Raw genomic sequence first — 18,167 nt, 5'->3', positions numbered from 1 at the left:
GTGTGATCCAAGGTATCACTGAAGCAATGGTGAGAGAATGGCATTGGTGGAATGGGTCTGCTGAAACAGGAGGAGGGTGGAGGGAGTGAGGGGCAGCAAAACAGGTTGACTCTAGATGAGGACATGGAGGGGCCTTAGAGTGGTAAGGCAGAGAGAAAGAATGATCATAACAGCAATGGGGAAAAAAGGTGAAATTCTGTTGCTGTGCCTGATGATGGAAAGGTGAGTTCTCAACTGCTACAGTCATTTTCACATAAACATTTCTTAAGGTACACTTTCAGAGTTGAAAACTGTGTCTATTTGTAATAATAATAATATTAGCAATAGCAACACATTTACATAGGCACCTTCCAATTTCAAAGTGCATTTATGTACATTATCTCATTGGTTTAATCCTTTCTCTATTTTTACTTGTAAGTATGCTGTGTATTATAGTTTACGTACATTGTCTGGGAATAAGGGCAAGTGTTTAGAATATACATATGTACATTTGTACAAAATATATCAGGTTCTGGTTGCATCTACAAGTATATATATATATATATATATATATTTTTTTTTTTTTCCCCCAAGACAGAGTCTTGCTCTGTAACCCAGGCTGGAGTGCAGTGGGGCAATCTTGGCTCACTGCAACCTTCGCCTCCTGAGTTCAAGCAATTCTCCTGCCCCAGCCTCCCCACACCTGGCTAATTTTTTTTTTTTTTGTATTTTTAGTAGAGACAGGGTTTCACCACATTGGCCAGGCTGGTTTTGAGCTCCTCACCTCGTGATCCACCTGCCTTGGCCTCCCAAAGTGCTGGGATTACAGGCATGAGCCACTACGCCCAGCCTACAAGTTAATATTATTAAATATACAAGTATGGCCACCTTAATCAATAAGTGAATTTGGGTTTCTTGCTATAAAAAGAAGCCCCATTTTTTAAATCAAGAATTCCAGAACTTTATTGTCCTTGAGAGGACAATTGTGTTTTATTCATCAGTCAATAGACATAATTAGATTAAGAAAACTTTTGAGATCAGTTATAAAATATTGTAACTCCATTAGTTTTTAATGTTTGTATTACCGATAGTGTCTTAGATATTTAACAAGCCTTAATTAACTGCCTTTAATGTGCCATGGATTATGCTCAGTTCTGGGAAGTTCAGTTCTCCCCCTACCCAGACACACACAAACACACACATATACACAAACACACACACACACACACACACTCCTGACCTAAAACTCTTGGCCTATCCAGGAAAGACAGTTATGTGTCTGTGCAGTTGTGTAATACATTGTAACAGGTACTCTTACATTGGAAAGAGAAGGCACAGGAGAAGAGAGTGGTTGGGATTATCTGGAGGCTGGAGAAGCTGTTCTCAAGGCTTTATGACAGAAGTCATCCTTGAGCGTAGTTTCAAAAGATTGTATTTTAAACCAAGTGAATAACATCTGAAAAACATAGCTTTCTTATATTCACTTTAGGATATTAATAGCCAATCCTTTTCCTTAAGTAGCCTGTTGAAGTACCTGTAGGAAGAAAATTAAGTACAGGTTTTGTGTGTGGGTTGAGAGCTGATCCTATCAAGGGTGTGTCAGAAACCAACCAGCAGAGTCCCCAAATCATTCGAGTCCCTGGCATTCTTTTTTCAAGGCTTTCTTCATTGTAACCGGTTCCTGATGGTAATTGGTTGAATCAGATTTAACAATGCAGTCAGATAAACAGTTGTGGCAGCTGCTGCCATGGCAACGTCACCGTCCTTACCCTCCCAGTGCGCGCCCCTTCCCCACCCCTCCTCCTCCTCCTGCTTTCCTCCAGTAAGTGCATACTCGCTAGTGGTCTGTACAGGCGGCACGGTTTGATGGCAGAGATATTTTCTTTCCAAACTGTTCAAAATGATGAACGAAGATGCAGCTCAGAAAAGCGACAGTGGAGAGAAGTTCAACGGCAGTAGTCAGAGAAGAAAAAGACCCAAGAAGGTAAATCGCCAGAATTAGGAACGTCTGTGTATAAATATGTATGTGTGTACATGTGTGAGTGTGTAATATCAGCGAGGCTATGGAAACCGTGGAGCATTATGAGTAACTGTAGAGGATAACAGTGCCAAGCCTTGCTTTTTTAACGAGGCAGGTGCAAACTGCTGCTTTTTGAGAATAGTAAAGAAGCCATGGCTCATAATGGATACACTGACTGGAGCGTGGTGAAGTGAATAGAGATAAGGTGTGTTCCACATGTGGATTACTGAGGACTGTGGCCACTGATGGATACTTCTGGTGTTAACTGGGTAGAGAGAGTCGTTTTATTTTTAGTGTTTAAAAGGAAGAGTGTTAAGCAAGGTGGATTGTGAAGCAAAAGGCAGATTTTTGGCCAGATGCGTTTGCTCTGTGATGATCCTGAGATGGCTAGACAGCAAACGCCTTTTGGTTTCATGCTAAGTGTATTCCTCCTAAGGAGAAAAGACTGCTGTGACAGGAGAAATATCATCCCCAGCATGATATTTCTTTGGCTTGCTTAGCTCCTCTGCAGTTTTCCCAGACATTAGTGTGATAGCTCTTTCAATGATTAAGAAAAACAGCTAAAGATATTATGGGGTGGGGGCTCTTGGGCACACAAAGCAGTCTGTAGGATTTCTTACTGTGGCATACATTCCCACACCCTCGATTTTCATGGAAATGACAGCAGGGAGAAACAGTGGGAAAAGATGCAAACTATTCAGCCCCACCCAATGCCAGCACTTCTTTCTTTATGGCCTGACTCCTTCTGGTAAACTGTTGCAGCCTCACAGAGCTTCCCTGAGCCTCACCTCTGAAAGAGATGCTCTATAAATAAATTCTCCTAAAATGCATTTATTTCCTGGAGCAATAATATGGGCAGGATATTAGATATGATTGTAATGTAAATGGCTTTCAACGTTAGATGGTTTTGGATTTTGAATAAGCAGATTACAAAAATAATAAACACAAACAAATGAATATTTTTCATTTTGCTAATGAAGTTGCATTGTGTTTCAAAATTCTAGATGTCTAGTGTGCTAAATGTCTTGTAATCTAAAAATTCTAAATAATTTGCAACCTCTGATATTTAAAAGATCATTGTATCAGCAAACAAGGGAGTAGTATATTTGAATGGTATCTTGCAATTTGATAAAAATAAGCATGTGATGATTTTTTAATCATAGCCTAGAGATAGTGATGCAATCTGATAACAGGCAAAAGGATAATTCAGGGCAAGCAGGAACCTTGGTAGAATGTCCTTTTCCTTTTGTACCTAAGCATTCCAGATCCTCTAGACCTCGAGGGCATTTTTATAGAGTGTTAGCTAATTGAACAACATAGAAAAAGAAAAAGAAAATAGAAAAGAGAGCGAGCAAGCAAGAGAGAGCGAGAGAGGGAAAAAGAAAGAAAGAAAAAGGAATTTTAAATTCACATTATCATTTCAAAATCCCATATTTTCTCTCTAAAGTCCCTGTAGTGCTTTAGAAACAATATACTCAGGACTATTGAAGGGGTGGAGAATGAATCTTGAGATTTTTAAGCTCTGAATGATGATACTAACTTCACATGACCAAAGCCATTTTAAAGTCTTTGAGGAGGAAGAGACAACAAAATCATCCCATGTAGTAACTATCATATCTTTAAGCTGAATTTTCTCAAATAAATTTATTTTAGGAGTAAGTCTTTTTCCAAACTTGCAACCAAAATGAAAGAGCAAGTTTTGAATGTGTGTGTTAAAGCATCATGAATATTGAGTGTTAAAAGGAGTTTCACCTAAAAGAAATTGCTCTTGAAAAAAATAGTAATTACATAATAGATTAGGGGATGCACACACATAAACACACACACACCCCTCAGCTTGCCTAGTCAGTCAGACGTAAGTGGGTCTGAATCTCAGTTCTACCCTTTAATTTTGTGTGTTTGAAGCACATCATTTAATTTCTCATTTAATGAATCCAGGGATTCATCTGTAAAATGAGAATAATTATATATAGAATATTTTGTGAGGATTAGAAATAATGTATATATAATTATTTGAACAGTATTTAAAACATATAGTCAGTGGCAATAACTTTCAGGTGTTATTCTCTTAAATGGAATTTGTTTATTGCATAAGCCTTTTAAGAGAAAAATCTGTTTATACTTTTGAGAGAGGCAGAAATGACAGAATCCAATATAGGTGCTTTGCAAAGACTAGTAGTCATTTTTCAAAATGTCAAAAGTTATATGCTATAATTGGAAACTTTTTTATCTCGTACAAATCATTGACATTTACATAAATGTACCTTAGGTCTTTATATTGTTGTTTCACATTATTTTGCACAGCAGAAAACTTACATTTTCATATTTAAACACTAGACCATTAAACGTGCCTTGATGAGGACATTAATGATAAAGAGATAAGTATCCCTAATAAGCATAAAACCTGAGAAAGCAAAAATTGGGGTAAAGTCAATGTCACATCACTTCAATTTAGTTGTTTGTTTTTCTACTAGAGGTTTACATTGAATCTGCTGTAGGATTCTACTTAAGTATCCAGGATTACGGACTACCAAGCTCACTATGGCCTGGGTGTGGATCTATCCTACTGACTCATATTCCTTGAAATCATGCCTCTATCTCTAGTAAATACGTAACAAATGGGCTGTAATTTACTTGTTTGTTCTGTACCTTCCAAAAGTACCTCTTCTGAGGGACAGAGCTAAAGGATCTTTTGCCACCAGACCTATAATGTGAGAAAATAAGCTCAAGGAGGAATTCATTTATGTCAGAATTTTACTGAGTGTGTTGAGGATAACAATTCTTTGAGCTTTACTGAAGAATATCTGTTTTGGCTTCGGTAAGTGAGCTTGTCAGTGCTCTCCCCTCAGAAACCACGAGGAGTACACTGGTGGTTGAACATGATGGGTTTATGACTCATTGTCGTGAGGAGGATACACATCATGGGGAACCGTGGGGGCATCTCAGTAAGCGGGTGCCAGGAAGAATGCATAGGATACGGGCTTTGGTTGAATAATTTGAAAGAGGGTTCAACAACGAGATCACTTGGACTCAGGAAGGGGAACATCACACACCGGGGCCTATCATGGGGAGGGGGGAGGGGGGAAGGATTGCATTGGGAGTTATACCTGATGTAAATGACGAGTTGATGGGTGCAGCAGACTAACATGGCACAAGTATACATATGTAACAAACCTGCATGTTATGCACATGTACCCTACAACTTAAAGTATAATAATAATAAATAAATTTAAAAAAAAAAAAAAAAAAAAGAAAGAGGGTTCAAGAGAATGGTGGCTCACTCTGGGGATGCGGTACTCCCAGAAAGCAGGAACAATTCTATAATTGTGTATCCCAGTCTTATCTACAGGAGAACAGGCTAGAGTGTTACTAAAGCTATAGTTGTAAGGAAGCAGCAATCTCATTTGGCAAGAGAGGGAGATGTTTGGTATTTTGTGTCTTGGACAACGTCTTTGTTTTGTCTGCGTTCAGACATGATATGGGAGTGGTGATGTTTTGGTTTTAGTCTGCCATGGTCAGAGTGGTCTTGTCTGATGTTGATGCTTTGAGAAATTTTTTATGATCAAATAGGAGAACACTGAGGCCTAGCTGATAGTACCAGGCCCACTCCTGTGTGTCAGTGGCTGCCTTTCTCATTCTCAAGCTTGAACACAAAGATACCTTTGGAGAGAGAGAGAAAGACTTGTTTATCATTGGATACTCTTTAGTACCCAAAGAAAATAAATTATAGATAGTAGTGTTGTTAAAGTAGTCATGAAAACCTTCATCTGATACTTCAACAAAGTTTTCTTAGGGCCAAGATATTTCATACTAGCAGATATTGCCTAAGGTGCAGATTTGGGATTGATGTTTTAGTGGTGGTTCAGTGGCGAAGAGGAAATGGGGGCTATTCTAATTTTCAACTGGAATCCAGGACTAAAAAGAAGCATTGGGAACTATGTGAAATGTAGCCATGTAAGACGGCTTTCAGCCTACTCTAAATCCCAGAAAACTCTATAAAAATTTTTATATTTTTTGAGGAAGGGTCTCATTCTGTCACTCAGGCTGGAGTACAGTGGTGTGATCATGGCACACTGCAGCATCAACCCACCTGGCTCAAGCGATCTTCCTGCCTCAGCCTCCCAAGTAGCTGGGACTGCAGGCATGTGCCACCACAGCTGGCTATTTTTTTTTTCACTTTTTGTAGAGACAGAGTCTCCCTAAGGTACCCAGGCTGGTCTTGAACTCCTGGTTCAAGCGATTCTTCTCTTTCATCCTCTCAAATTGCTGGCATTACAGGTATGAGACTATAAAACTTATTCCACTATTCCACCATTTTGACAGATTATATTACAATAATCCAAGACCATATTTATGTGTGCAACTCTACACACTTTCCAGTTTGTAGCAATAACATAGCAGTGGATTTATACTAAAAGAGGCTGTAGAAGATTTTGGTAATTTACATACTTGGAAATGGTAATGCCCAAGCATCAATCACAGGTGACAGCCATCTGAAACCACTAGGCCTGTGAGTTCTTCTAAAACAAGTACATGAGTAAATGGTTTAGTAACTGTGTTCCCCATTTAGTGGAATAATGATATGAAGATAAAAATAAAATATCGGCACTATTATTTTCAACAGAGTAGTAGGATAAAATGGCTTTATAGGATACCTTATATTTATTAAAGATGCTTTGATCTGGATCACTAAGATATTCATAAGCATTGTAAAATATTTTGAAGGTACACACACACACACACACACACACACACACACACATACACACACTGAATGGCTGTTTACGTGCCACTGCCTAAATAGAGAGATGAAAGATGAAAGTGTTGCCAGATGTGTGGTTGAAATGTTGTACCATAGAAATATGAATGAGGTACATATTAAAAGGTTTATTTTTATAGCAGCCAAAGAAACTATGCCCTTTTTAGTGGAATCAGGTAGTAGATCCAACATTTGGGTGTCCAAATAGTATTGTAGTCAATTAATTTTGAATTTAAAGTTGATGCCTTATCTAGTTCACTGATGTCTAGAAAGGCTTCCATGTATAATTTATTCTGAACAATATCCCTATTTCTTCAGTCTTTCAAATAACTTACCATTTGCCCTTTATAAAATACCAACTTATAACCCAAAATAGCATGTGTTGCCTGAAGACAGTAATTCCCCATCACTGAAAGTATTTAAAATGACCATCTGTCAGGGATGATGGAAATTTTTATTGGATAGAAAAATACCTTATAACCTGGTATTCTGTGATTTTTCTTTCAATGTCTTCTTCTCTGTTTCTATTTACTCCCCTTTATCATATTAATTTTTTCACTGATAATTTCATGTCTTAGTAATAACTAATTTATCCTTTTACAGCAGCATATTTCAAAGTGCTGTCTACTGACCACAACTACCAGAATTACCTAGGTTTTCTGCTAAAATAATTCACTTCTTAGGACCCACTTCAGACCTGCTGTGTGTTAGAACCTTTGAGGATTTTTAACAGGCTCCCAACTCTTTCTTACGCACACTCAAGTTTAGAACCATTGTCTTAGCTGGGTGCAGTGGCTCACACTTGTAACCCCAGCACTTTTGGAGGCTGAGATGGGAGCACTGCTTGAGCCCAGAAGTTTGAGACCAGACTAGGCAAGATAGCAAGACCCTGTATCTAAAATAAAAACAAAAATAAAAAATTAGCCAGGCATGGTGGCACATGCCAGTAGTCCCAGCTACTGGGGACTGCTAAGGACACCCAATCTCGGAGGGTGAGGTCATAGTAAGCCATGATCTTGCCACTGAACTCCAGCCTGCGTGACAGAGTGAGACTGTCTCAATAAATAAATAGATGAATAAATAGATAAATAAATACATGAATAGAACCATTGCGTTAGAATGTGGTCAACAGTCATGCAGTTGAGTTATCTTAGAAAGAAAAATCTTTAATCTTGATTAGATGCATTAGTTTATTACTTGGCTCTTACAGCAACATTTGTTTAAGTCTAGATGGCAGCAGCAATGACACAAGAAAATTGAGAACAACATTTTTAAAATCTTACTCTTATGTCTGGAATCTGGAACTGCTTTCATATGCTATCTTATTTAATCTTCAAAATAACTCATTGAATATTATTATCCCAGTGTCATAGATGAGAAACTGGAGACTCAGAGACCACATACAGATGGTGCTGAAGAGACCATAGACATTTTTCCTACTGTTCAACTAATGTCATATTTTGAGCCATTTCTCCTGTGGAAACCAGGTGTAAAGTAGTTGTCTGTATCTCTTGCAAAGATTCTGTGGTTTTCTTCTAAGATATCCTCCTGATTCTTCCTTCCAATGTTGCTGTCATTTTGCATCAGTTGATAACATTTCCAAAAATGCTCAATCTTGTCTATGGGAATAACATGGAAAAGTAACTTCTTTCATGACTATCTATGATACTCTCCCAAGCAGCATTCCCAAAAGAAGGAAAACTTCTTTTGCTTCCATTATATTTTGTGCTTTGTTGTTGTAGATGTATCCATCAGCCTGTGCAGACAACATATTGGACTTTGAAAATTCACAAAAATGTAAGAAACAGAACTTCAGTAAACAGCTGCCTTCATGTGGCTTAGGCGTGTTAAATTAAACCACCCTAAAAAGTTCACCCTACTTTCACCATTTTAGCTCTAACTATTCTCTTGAGAAAATTTTGTTAGTGTGATATTCTCAGTAGTTGTTCTATTAACGGTTCTTTTCCATATACTCTTTTCTGAAGTGTTGGAGGTTTCTTTTTCCTTCTTGATAAAGTTTCTAAAGAGACATTTGATTGCACATTAAAATAAACTTGAAATTTTAATCTGTATTTGTTTCTCTCTTGTCCTAATTCAGAGCATGCTAAATTATAAATATGCTTACAGCTTTACTTCTTTCTTGCTTGTATTCTGTTCTAATTCCTGTTGGAGGCAGACACAAAATCACTGCCTATTTTTATCTCATTGGACACTGGTCGGATATATCACAACAAATAAAGTTACCATTTCAATTTCCTTTTACTAGATAGAACAGAGATGGGATTGCTACCAAAAGAGACAATCTTTTGATAGAAAAAGTTTAAAGTTTTTATATACTTGAGACCAAATAAATATGATAGGGTATTTCTTTTTCTTTGAAATTCATGCCTACATCCCAACCCGTAGGGAGGGTTATTTTTAAAAAGCTGCAGGGAGATGGGAAAATATGTTCTAGATAATAATATACCAAAATCTACAGGGTGAGCATCTTCTTAGTCATGAGACCTGGTTTTTATTCATGTTTTTCTGTTAACTCACAGACAGCTATCATCTTCTTCCACACACGAATTTGTGTTTGTAGTCATTAAGACAAAGACCTTGATTTCTAGCATTTGCTTAATGAGCTTCAGTTTCTAAGAATCAGCTTGTTTTGCTCAGTTTAATTTAGGTGTTTCTTCCGAACACATAGGAAAGTTCCCCCAATTCAACAGTTGGTATTGGTTTGCTGAGTGTATAGCACTGTGTTAGGTGCTATGGCATGGCTAGGCTAAAAGCCAATGATTGATACTTACATGGAATTCATCATCTGAGCAGACATTTCTATCTAAGAAAAAAGTAATGAGCCATCTAGAGAAATATTATAGGTATACTCACACATATTATAAGTAAAATATAAATATGTTGTGCAGTTGCCAAAAAGAAACTCTACAGGAGTCTGGAGAAGGGCAAGAGATCAGTGTAATTTTGTTAGACGAGTAAACCCTATGAGTGGGTGAACAGTAGTGCAGAGCCGTAAGTTATGGCTAATGTGTGAGTATAAAGGAAGGGGATACACAGGCAATCTGGATTCAACAGCCTCAGGCATATAATTCCAAGTTACAGTAAAAATTAGAAAACTGTTGGTGATTTGTTGCAATGCAGAGTCATAACCATCATGAGTGAACTCTGACATGGTTGTCCTTATGCTTTCAGCCTTGGCCAGCTCCAGGTTGCATTTTGGAATCCATCTTGTTTTGATGACTGAGCCTGTGTCCTTCTCCTATTAGATATATATGTTTAATCACTCATTTTACCTATGAAGATTTACCCCATATCTCTGTTTATCGATTATTTCTGCAATCAGTAGTAAATTCCAATAAGTAAGCCTCCAAATTAACAAGACATTCGAATCTAGTAGGGACAATTTTTGAAAGTATCTAAATATTCAACCTTCTGCCTTCACCTGAAAGAGATACTGGTATGGATAACCCGGATTGCAATTACCTAGAACACTTATACAGGCACTCATAATGCTTTGCATAGCAGCTAAAAACTGGTTTGTCTCTTTGGGTTATTATTTTATTGGTGATCATGATGTTATGTTAGTGTAACATTACTAAGGTAGTCCACTTTGCAGGCTAACTTTGAGTTTGCTCTGGATCTTCTATTGGATTTTCAGATCCTTGAACAAGAAATTCGAGACTTTCCCCTCCTTTCCATTTCCTGGCCTGGCCACAAGTTTCTGTGCAGTCTTCTTTGTCCATTTTAACTGGCAAACAGAGTGACTCATGACCAATCATTTCACTTCTGGCCACCTTTCACTTCCTGCTTACATAATAAGGACAATTATAGCCACTGCCACTTCAAAGAACACACATGGTTAAAGAGAAATACGTAAAGGAGTGTTTTAGAAGTAAAACTATAGAAACAGAGCTAAGCGTTAGGGTCTCTGTCGATACTAAAAATGGGAAGAAATCAAAAGGAAATTGTGAACCATTCTAGAATGTTTCACCCAGTGCTAGTAAGTGGTACCTTTTTTTTTTTTTGAGATGGAGTCTCGCTCTGTCACCCAGGTTGGAGTGCAGTGGCCGGATCTCAGCTCCCTGCAAGCTCTACCTCCCGGGTTCACGCCATTCTCCTGCCTCAACCTCCCAAGTAGCTGGGACTACAGGCGCCCACCACCACGCCCGGCTAGTTTTTTGTATTTTTAGTAGAGATGGGGAGTGGTACCTTTTTATAAGTATTTTAATGTAATAATATAACGGTTACTGTAATTCTAATATTTGACAACATTCTTAACAATAAGTATTTCAGTGTGGCCAATTGAGCCCAGTTTAGGTGGGAGGTTTTAAAAAAAATGAAAACGTAAAGAAATTCAAAACATTAGGAGAATTATTTATGAGAAATTTAGTATTTTCTTTGTCAAGATTTTGGTCTTCTTTTTATATAATGCTTATCCCTAAAGAATCCCTTTTTGAGATGTTCTAAACGCTTGCCCAGAATTCAGGGGGTATGGTGGCGGGATGCCTTTCTCTCTTACTCCGTAGTACTGTCTTGTAATAAGTGCATAGGGATGGCAATACACCCAATGACCAATAATTTAAAATGAGAATCAGGAAGGAAATAAATTAAGTATAGATACTTGCCATTATTTTAGTAGTTTAGAGACGCCATTAGAACTGCTAGAGATATTTATACTACTATTAAATTAATGTGAATGTCTGTCTTAGTCCTTTTGGGTTGATAAAACAAAGTGTCTTAGAGTGAGTAGTTTAAAAACAACAGAAATTTATTTCTCACAGTTCTGGAGGCTAGGAAATTGAAGATCAAGCCATCAGCTGATTTGGTGTCTGGTGAAGGCCCACTTCCTGGTTCACAGATGATGCCTTCTCTCTGTGTCCTCACATGGTAGAAAAGGCAAGGCAGCCTTCTGGGGCATCTTTTATATGGGCACTCATTCCATTCATGAAAACTCTGCCCTCATTGCCAAATCACCTTCCAAAGGTCCCAGCTCCTAAAGCCATTGCATTGGTGATTAGATTTCGACTTAGGAATTTTGAGGACATGAACATTCAGATTATAGCAGTTTGTTTTAATGTTCTCCCATTCAGTTAAACCTGTATTAGAGTGTTTACAGCCTGGCATGCTTAAATAGTATTTTCTGTAAAGTTGACACAGTAAATAATTTCAGTGTTCTGTGAAGTCAGTCAAATTCAGAAGACTAGCCCTACATATGAGTTTGATCTATGTATGCGTTGTTGCCATGAACTATAGTACGTATGTTTAGTAATTGTCTACGTGATTTATTCTTGGCTTGATCTACCACATATTATCATTTGTGTAGAAAAGGTGTTCAAAAGAGACTGTATAAGTAGCTTATAAACATCAGTTCGGTTCAGTATGAAGAGGAAAGAGTTATCATAATGGTACATACGGCATTCTTATAGGTCATTCCTCTGTCCCAACACTTTGTACTCAAAGTACAGAGACTGTACTTTGAGAATTCAGAAATTGGCAACGCTTTCCACACAGCCTATGATTCATAGTAGGGACTACGAAAAGCCTTAATGTGAATTAGCCATTTGTTTCCATAATTTTAGATTATTCTGAAAAGAGCATTTAAATAGCATTGATAAAGTTCATGAGTAACACATTACTATACTCCAAGACTCAGAATAAGTTCATATACTGAGGTTTGGGGATGAGTGGTGACTGGGTTTTGGTTTGAATGCTTAGCTATTTAGGGCATAGTGCTAATCTAGCCACCACTATCCTATAAAAGCCAGTTATCTTCATTTAGTGTCAAAGGCATATACTTCATTCTTAACTGAAGAGAGTGGCTGATCAAACTGACACAGCACAGCAGAGTACTGCCGGATGTGTGCATACCCAACTACATTACCAAAACTAACACACTGCGATTATCCCAGAGTCACTTATCTCCTAATGTGTGAAGGAATTCTGATCCTTTTTAGAAGGTCATATGAGGGGAAATGATATTAATAGAATGACAGTCAAACAGGGGTTTTCTGTGGCATTGTGATGAAGTCTACCTTAATCAAACCTGTTTGAACACATGATGTTTTGTTAAATAAATGGAACAATTTATTTATAGAAAAAATTATTTATTAGAAAAAACAGTTCATCCCATTGGAACAACATTTTTCAATAATAATAATAAGTAGTAGTTAATATTCATTGAGAGATTAGTGTATATACATGCTAGTCTACATAGAGTTTTACATAAATTATCTAATTTTATCTTCACAATAACCTGATGAGTAGATAGTTCATGATTCCATATTAAGGATGACACTGATGTCCAGAGGGGTTTAAAAAAGCCCTTCTTGCTTGAATCTACATAGCTCCTAAACGAGCTATCCCAGGTCAAACTGACCACTCTGCTTATCTCCAAACCCCTGTGCTATGTGAATGCTGCAATCTTTTACAGAATTAAAATAGGATTTAGAATGAAAGAAATAGGAGTTTTGTTTATGTCCCAAACCTGTTTCACTCATATGCCTTCGCTGATTGGTCAATTGGTCAAGGAATCTAAAAAGCTATTTTTTTTTTTCAAATATGGTTTAAAACAGAGGTATAAATCCAAATTGGAAAAGTTTTTTTATGTAGTTGTTGACTAAGATTGTTAGATGCTTTCTGAATATTCAAACCAGATGTGAATTCTCAGACTCAGCTGTGGAACACTGAAGAATGAAGCTTTATAGTTGCTATTTCCATCTGCACTTCAACTGTATTTGTCAAATGGCTGACACCCTTAGCATAGCCTCTCTAATATAAGGGGGAATTTGTTAGTAAGTTCATGTTGCTTGTCCTAATTCAAAAGGTCACTAATCTATCATGTGCTCCATAATCTCATTACACAGCAGGGACCTCTTTCCAGTTGTTAAAGAACCAGTAGGACTGATTGACCTATTACATGGGGCAATCAGACATTTGTTTACTGGCCCGTCTAGAAACTAGTGCATTAAACTCTTTTTTTGAATGGGTAGGAGGTTTGTTCCATCTGGAACCTTGGTACCTCTTCCAGATGACCCTGCGCCAAATGGCTTCCATGTTTGATTTGCGAAGGTAGTTCTTGAGCGCTAGCAACAGGTTAGGTGTGGTTGGGAACTTACACTCACTGTAACAAAATGCCTTGATTAGATAAAAAATTACTGTTGGAATAATTTTCTGAATCACTGACCCTCATCCGGTGGGAGACTAAAGTTCCTCCCTTGATTGCTTTTTCCCAGTAATAATTTTAAGGGATGACTCTTTTTGCTAAACTTTATTTATAATTTGTCCAAATGAGCAGAATATTAGCTAAAGGAAGTATGTTTTCCTTTGCAGAGCAATTAACTTTTCTTTTCAAAAAGGTTATCAGGAGATAATTTTTGTAGGTTGCTTATATAACAATATCAATGATTTTAAAAAATTACATACGCGCATACACACACACATTATTGTGAGTTTTAGATATGAGGCTCTTGGAAATGGCTTATAAACTTTGGGTATTTTTTAAAAAAGATAAACTGTCATAACCATACTCCAATTTATATTTGCCTGGATATTTGAAGTATCTTCAATAATACTGCTGTTGTTTAATGCGCACAAAAAATAGTTAAAAAGAATGAATAGGATGTAGTATTAGCTAGTAAAACAGAATGACTATAGTAAAAAATAATATAATTGTACATTTAAAAATAACTGACAGTATAATTGGATTGTTTGTAGCACAAAGGATAAATGCTTGAGGTGATAGATACCCTGTTCACCCTGATGTGATTATTACACATTGCATGCCTGTATCAAAATATCTCATGTAACCCATAAACATATACAACTACTATGTACTCACACAAAATAAAAATTAAAAAAAAAATTTTAAAAATCAACTCAAAAAAAGAATATTGTTGTTGCCATAGAAAGTTTTTATAATAAATTGTCTTCATTCTGAATTCCTAAGGCCATGCCCTGTACAGGGTTTGGATTCTTGTCTAAAGCAGGATTATTAATTTAGAAGCCATAAATTAAGTTTCCAAATATTCAAACAGGCTTCTTTTTCCCCAACATAGATTTTTAACTCTCTATGTCAGGATCTATTGGCAGTTTTTTGTTCCAACTCAGGTGTCAAGGGTCATGTGGAGACCAGCATGATATGGCCTAATCTATAATTTAAGTTATCACGTATATTTCAGTTTAATATTTTAAAATGAAAGTAATAATAATGTGCATTTTAGAATTTTTACTGTTTGAATTGGTGTCTCAAGTTTATTGCAAGGTGACCAATGGACAGTGAGTATGGATCTCATTAAATTCTTAAATTTTCTGGCTCTATAGCTCTTTGTATATTTCTATATGACTACATATCACTCTTTTATAGTATATTCATATAAGATATTTTCTGCACTTTTTTGTACCATCCAGAAGAGCCATATTTTAGGTAGAGGTTATTATATACTTTATGAATTGCAGAAGTAAACAGTTTTGAATAATTCAATACACTAAGAATATATGGTTCCACATGGACCTCCTAGAACATTTTTGACACAACTAATTACATCACAAAGTGATTAATACTTAGGCAGATATGGCTGGCTATGTCTTTCAGTATACCGAATGTTTATCGTATGTGAGAATGATCCCTTGCAGCTTTTCAAGCACAACTGTCTAGCAAACATTTATTGACTATTTTTCCAATAATTTAAGGCTATGTAAATTATCTGATATTTGATAATAGGATAATATTTTGCCTTTTTTGTCTACATTACTGTACTAATTTGCTTATTTTCCCTAGGCCTATCATGATGACAAGGAATTATGTCTGTTGACCCTAAAATGACCTTGAGGAAATGAGGTGCTAATATCAATTTAGGTGACAGATGACAAGTGTCTGTGTTATAGCTGACTGAAAATTCATGCTCCACAGTGTAATATCTATTTGGAATCTAAAACTCTAAAATTGGATATGACATTTAGTAAAAAGATATCCAGTAGAATATATATTTATATCTTTGTGTATGAGTGTGTATGTATTTGAGTCAAATATTCTCTTTGGATGTTGCTAAACAATGGAAAAAGTTACCACCAAATTTGTTATGCGTTTTAAATGATAGCATTTGGTTATCGTTTATTTAGGGCTCTCAAATCATACCTGCAGCCAACATTGTGGATAAGAGAATACTTGATAATAATCATTATTAAAATAAGTAATTCTTGGAAAGTTGGATTTCAGCATTGCTTTCTCAGAAAACATATGGTACTTGAGTTTGCTTTCTTCTCTGTGTCTAGTCAAGGTTTGCATTTCTTTAATGATGTGCATTTGCCCTTTTCCATTATAAAAAGAATTGCTTTTTGCCACAATCAGAAAACATTTAGTATATTTTATGTGGCCATTTTCTCAGTTGGGAGAAGACAGAAGACCAAATAAGCTGATAAATAGTAATACACATGCATGATAATAGTAACAGATTATTTTAGTGTGCTGGCAGTTATAGGTAGGTATTTTTATACTTAATTTGAAAAATACTTGAGAATTAACAGCAAATGTAAACTTCAAAGAGCTGAATTATGAAAAATGATATTTTATCTCATACAAATACATTTTGAAATTCTAAAATAATGAAACTGAACTCTTAGTGTGAATTTAGAAGTGAGGCTGAAAATGGATCTCAGGACTATTTTTAGTAGACTTTGTTTAAATTCTTGCTAATTTCCAACTAAACACATTTGAATTTATTTAGATTGCAATGAAAAAAAAAAACACTTTCCTGCTTCTTTATTTTATTTGATGTCTCAAATCCCACATTATTTATGGAAAGCTGATTTCAAAATAATGTTTTATTTTTGAGTTGACCTAAAACATCAAACTAAAATTTGATTTTTCCATAAACATAAAAGAACATTTTTTTTTTGTTTTTTTGTTTTTTAATAGATACGTATAAATGACTTTCCTCCCAGTGGAAGTCATTTTTGGAAATTTTAGTGATACAGTCCAGTTTAATTGCTGAATTGTTTACAGGTGTTAAAGATCTCGAGCATTGATAATAGAGAAATTTTGCCTCATTAATTTTTCTTTTTAGGAATTTGAAGCCCTTTAGAATATAACATAAATACATTTTGCTTCAAGTTTAATAGCAGAAAAAATCCCTTCCACCTACCTCATCATCTCTGTGTACACTAAGCTCTCCCAAGAGCACTCTGTGTGACTTACCATGATGATAGGTTTTTGTGTCTGTTTTAATCGTATTTACCATACGCAGGTGCCCATTGTTCTGTGAGCATACACATAACAGCAGGTGGTGCCAGTCAGGATTCAGCCAGGATTAAGGAGGAGGGGCTCTGCATTCCACAGTGCACATAGCCACCTTTTGTTTCCCCATGACAGAAATCCCCTTCCCTCCCCACCTGCCAGCCCCGCTTATCCACCTCGCTCTGGGAACTCGATTTGTGGTGGTGTGCTTTGTGAAAAAGTATCAACCACCCTTACTCCAAGAAACTCCAAACGATTGTGCAAAGTATGACCTGTGTCGTTCTTTGGGAAGTGGATTTTAACTTTTAAGATCCTTGTCATGAAATGACAGGTAGTTTTCTTGTTAGAAAGTTCTGTAGAACTTCTAACAAAGATGTTAGAGTTGAAATTTAAACAAATACAGCACCTCTCAAATTCTACAGGAACATATAGGTATCACCTGTATGCGTATAATAAATATAATATTTTTGTTATCGCAAAATCAGTATATACGTGACTGCTCTTTTGTGTGTGTATGCATGCAAGTGACTTTAATGTATCATTCATACTAATTTTATTTTTTAGAGCATAAACTTTTAGAGCTGAAAGTAGCTTGAAATTTCCATATCTAACTGTTTTATTCTGTATAAGGAAATGGAGACCCAAAGAAGTCAAGCACCTTGGTCAGAATCATGTACATAGTTAGTGGCAGGCACGGGCCTAGATGTCATTTGATTCCTAGAAAAGTGTTTTTCATGTTTCTTACAGGTCATCTGAAAGAGCAATCAAAACCTAGTCACAGGAGAGAGAATTTCAGTGTTGATTTTGGGAGAGTACAGGTTTAGCAATGTCCCGATCAGCTGCATGAAGGAGACTTGTGGTTAACCTGGCAGTGAGCAAAAGCCATGTTTCTAACACCAAGTGGGGCACTGAGCTTCTATCTACAATGTTATTACACAAAAGCTAATTTCCCAATATTTACTAATCAATTGCTTCATGAGAACTTGTCCTACCAGTGCTCCCAATCTAGGTCTGTCGTTCAGCTGTGATTTGTGGAAAGGGCACTATTTTACTATAGTCACTACTCTGGTGTCCCCAGGAAATTAGATGGCTTCACCTGGTTCAGGTATATATTTTATAATACTTTAAGACCATCTTTAATTAGAACTAAAACAAAAAAGGTAGTTGAAATCAAAATA

General features: G+C 36.4%; 1 protein-coding gene across 40 annotated transcripts in view; it reads left to right on the top strand.

Moving 5' to 3' along the window:
* The window catches only part of ANK2 (ankyrin 2), a 584,559-nt gene that overhangs the window by 240,780 nt on the left and 325,612 nt on the right, over window positions 1-18,167 (top strand). For 5 of the 40 annotated variants that reach the window (XM_031664049.1, XM_031664036.1, XM_031664044.1 and 2 more), the window contains exon 1: window positions 1,565-1,963. The exons of 18 other annotated variants lie outside the window; for them this stretch is intronic. In XM_031664049.1, coding sequence (XP_031519909.1) covers window positions 1,880-1,963 — 84 coding nt within the window. In that variant the 5' untranslated portion in view covers window positions 1,565-1,879. Of the gene's footprint in view, window positions 1-847; window positions 1,964-18,167 lie in introns of those variants that run through there. 17 more of the 40 variants (XM_031664025.1, XM_031664022.1, XM_031664020.1 and 14 more) reach the window with 11 other exon arrangements.

The sequence above is a fragment of the Papio anubis genome, chromosome 3 (assembly GCF_008728515.1).
Source record: "Papio anubis isolate 15944 chromosome 3, Panubis1.0, whole genome shotgun sequence".
NCBI classification, from domain to species: Eukaryota; Metazoa; Chordata; class Mammalia; order Primates; family Cercopithecidae; genus Papio; species Papio anubis.
Note: the sequence above shows the minus strand (reverse complement) of the source record. Positions and strands in the feature narration are given on the sequence as shown.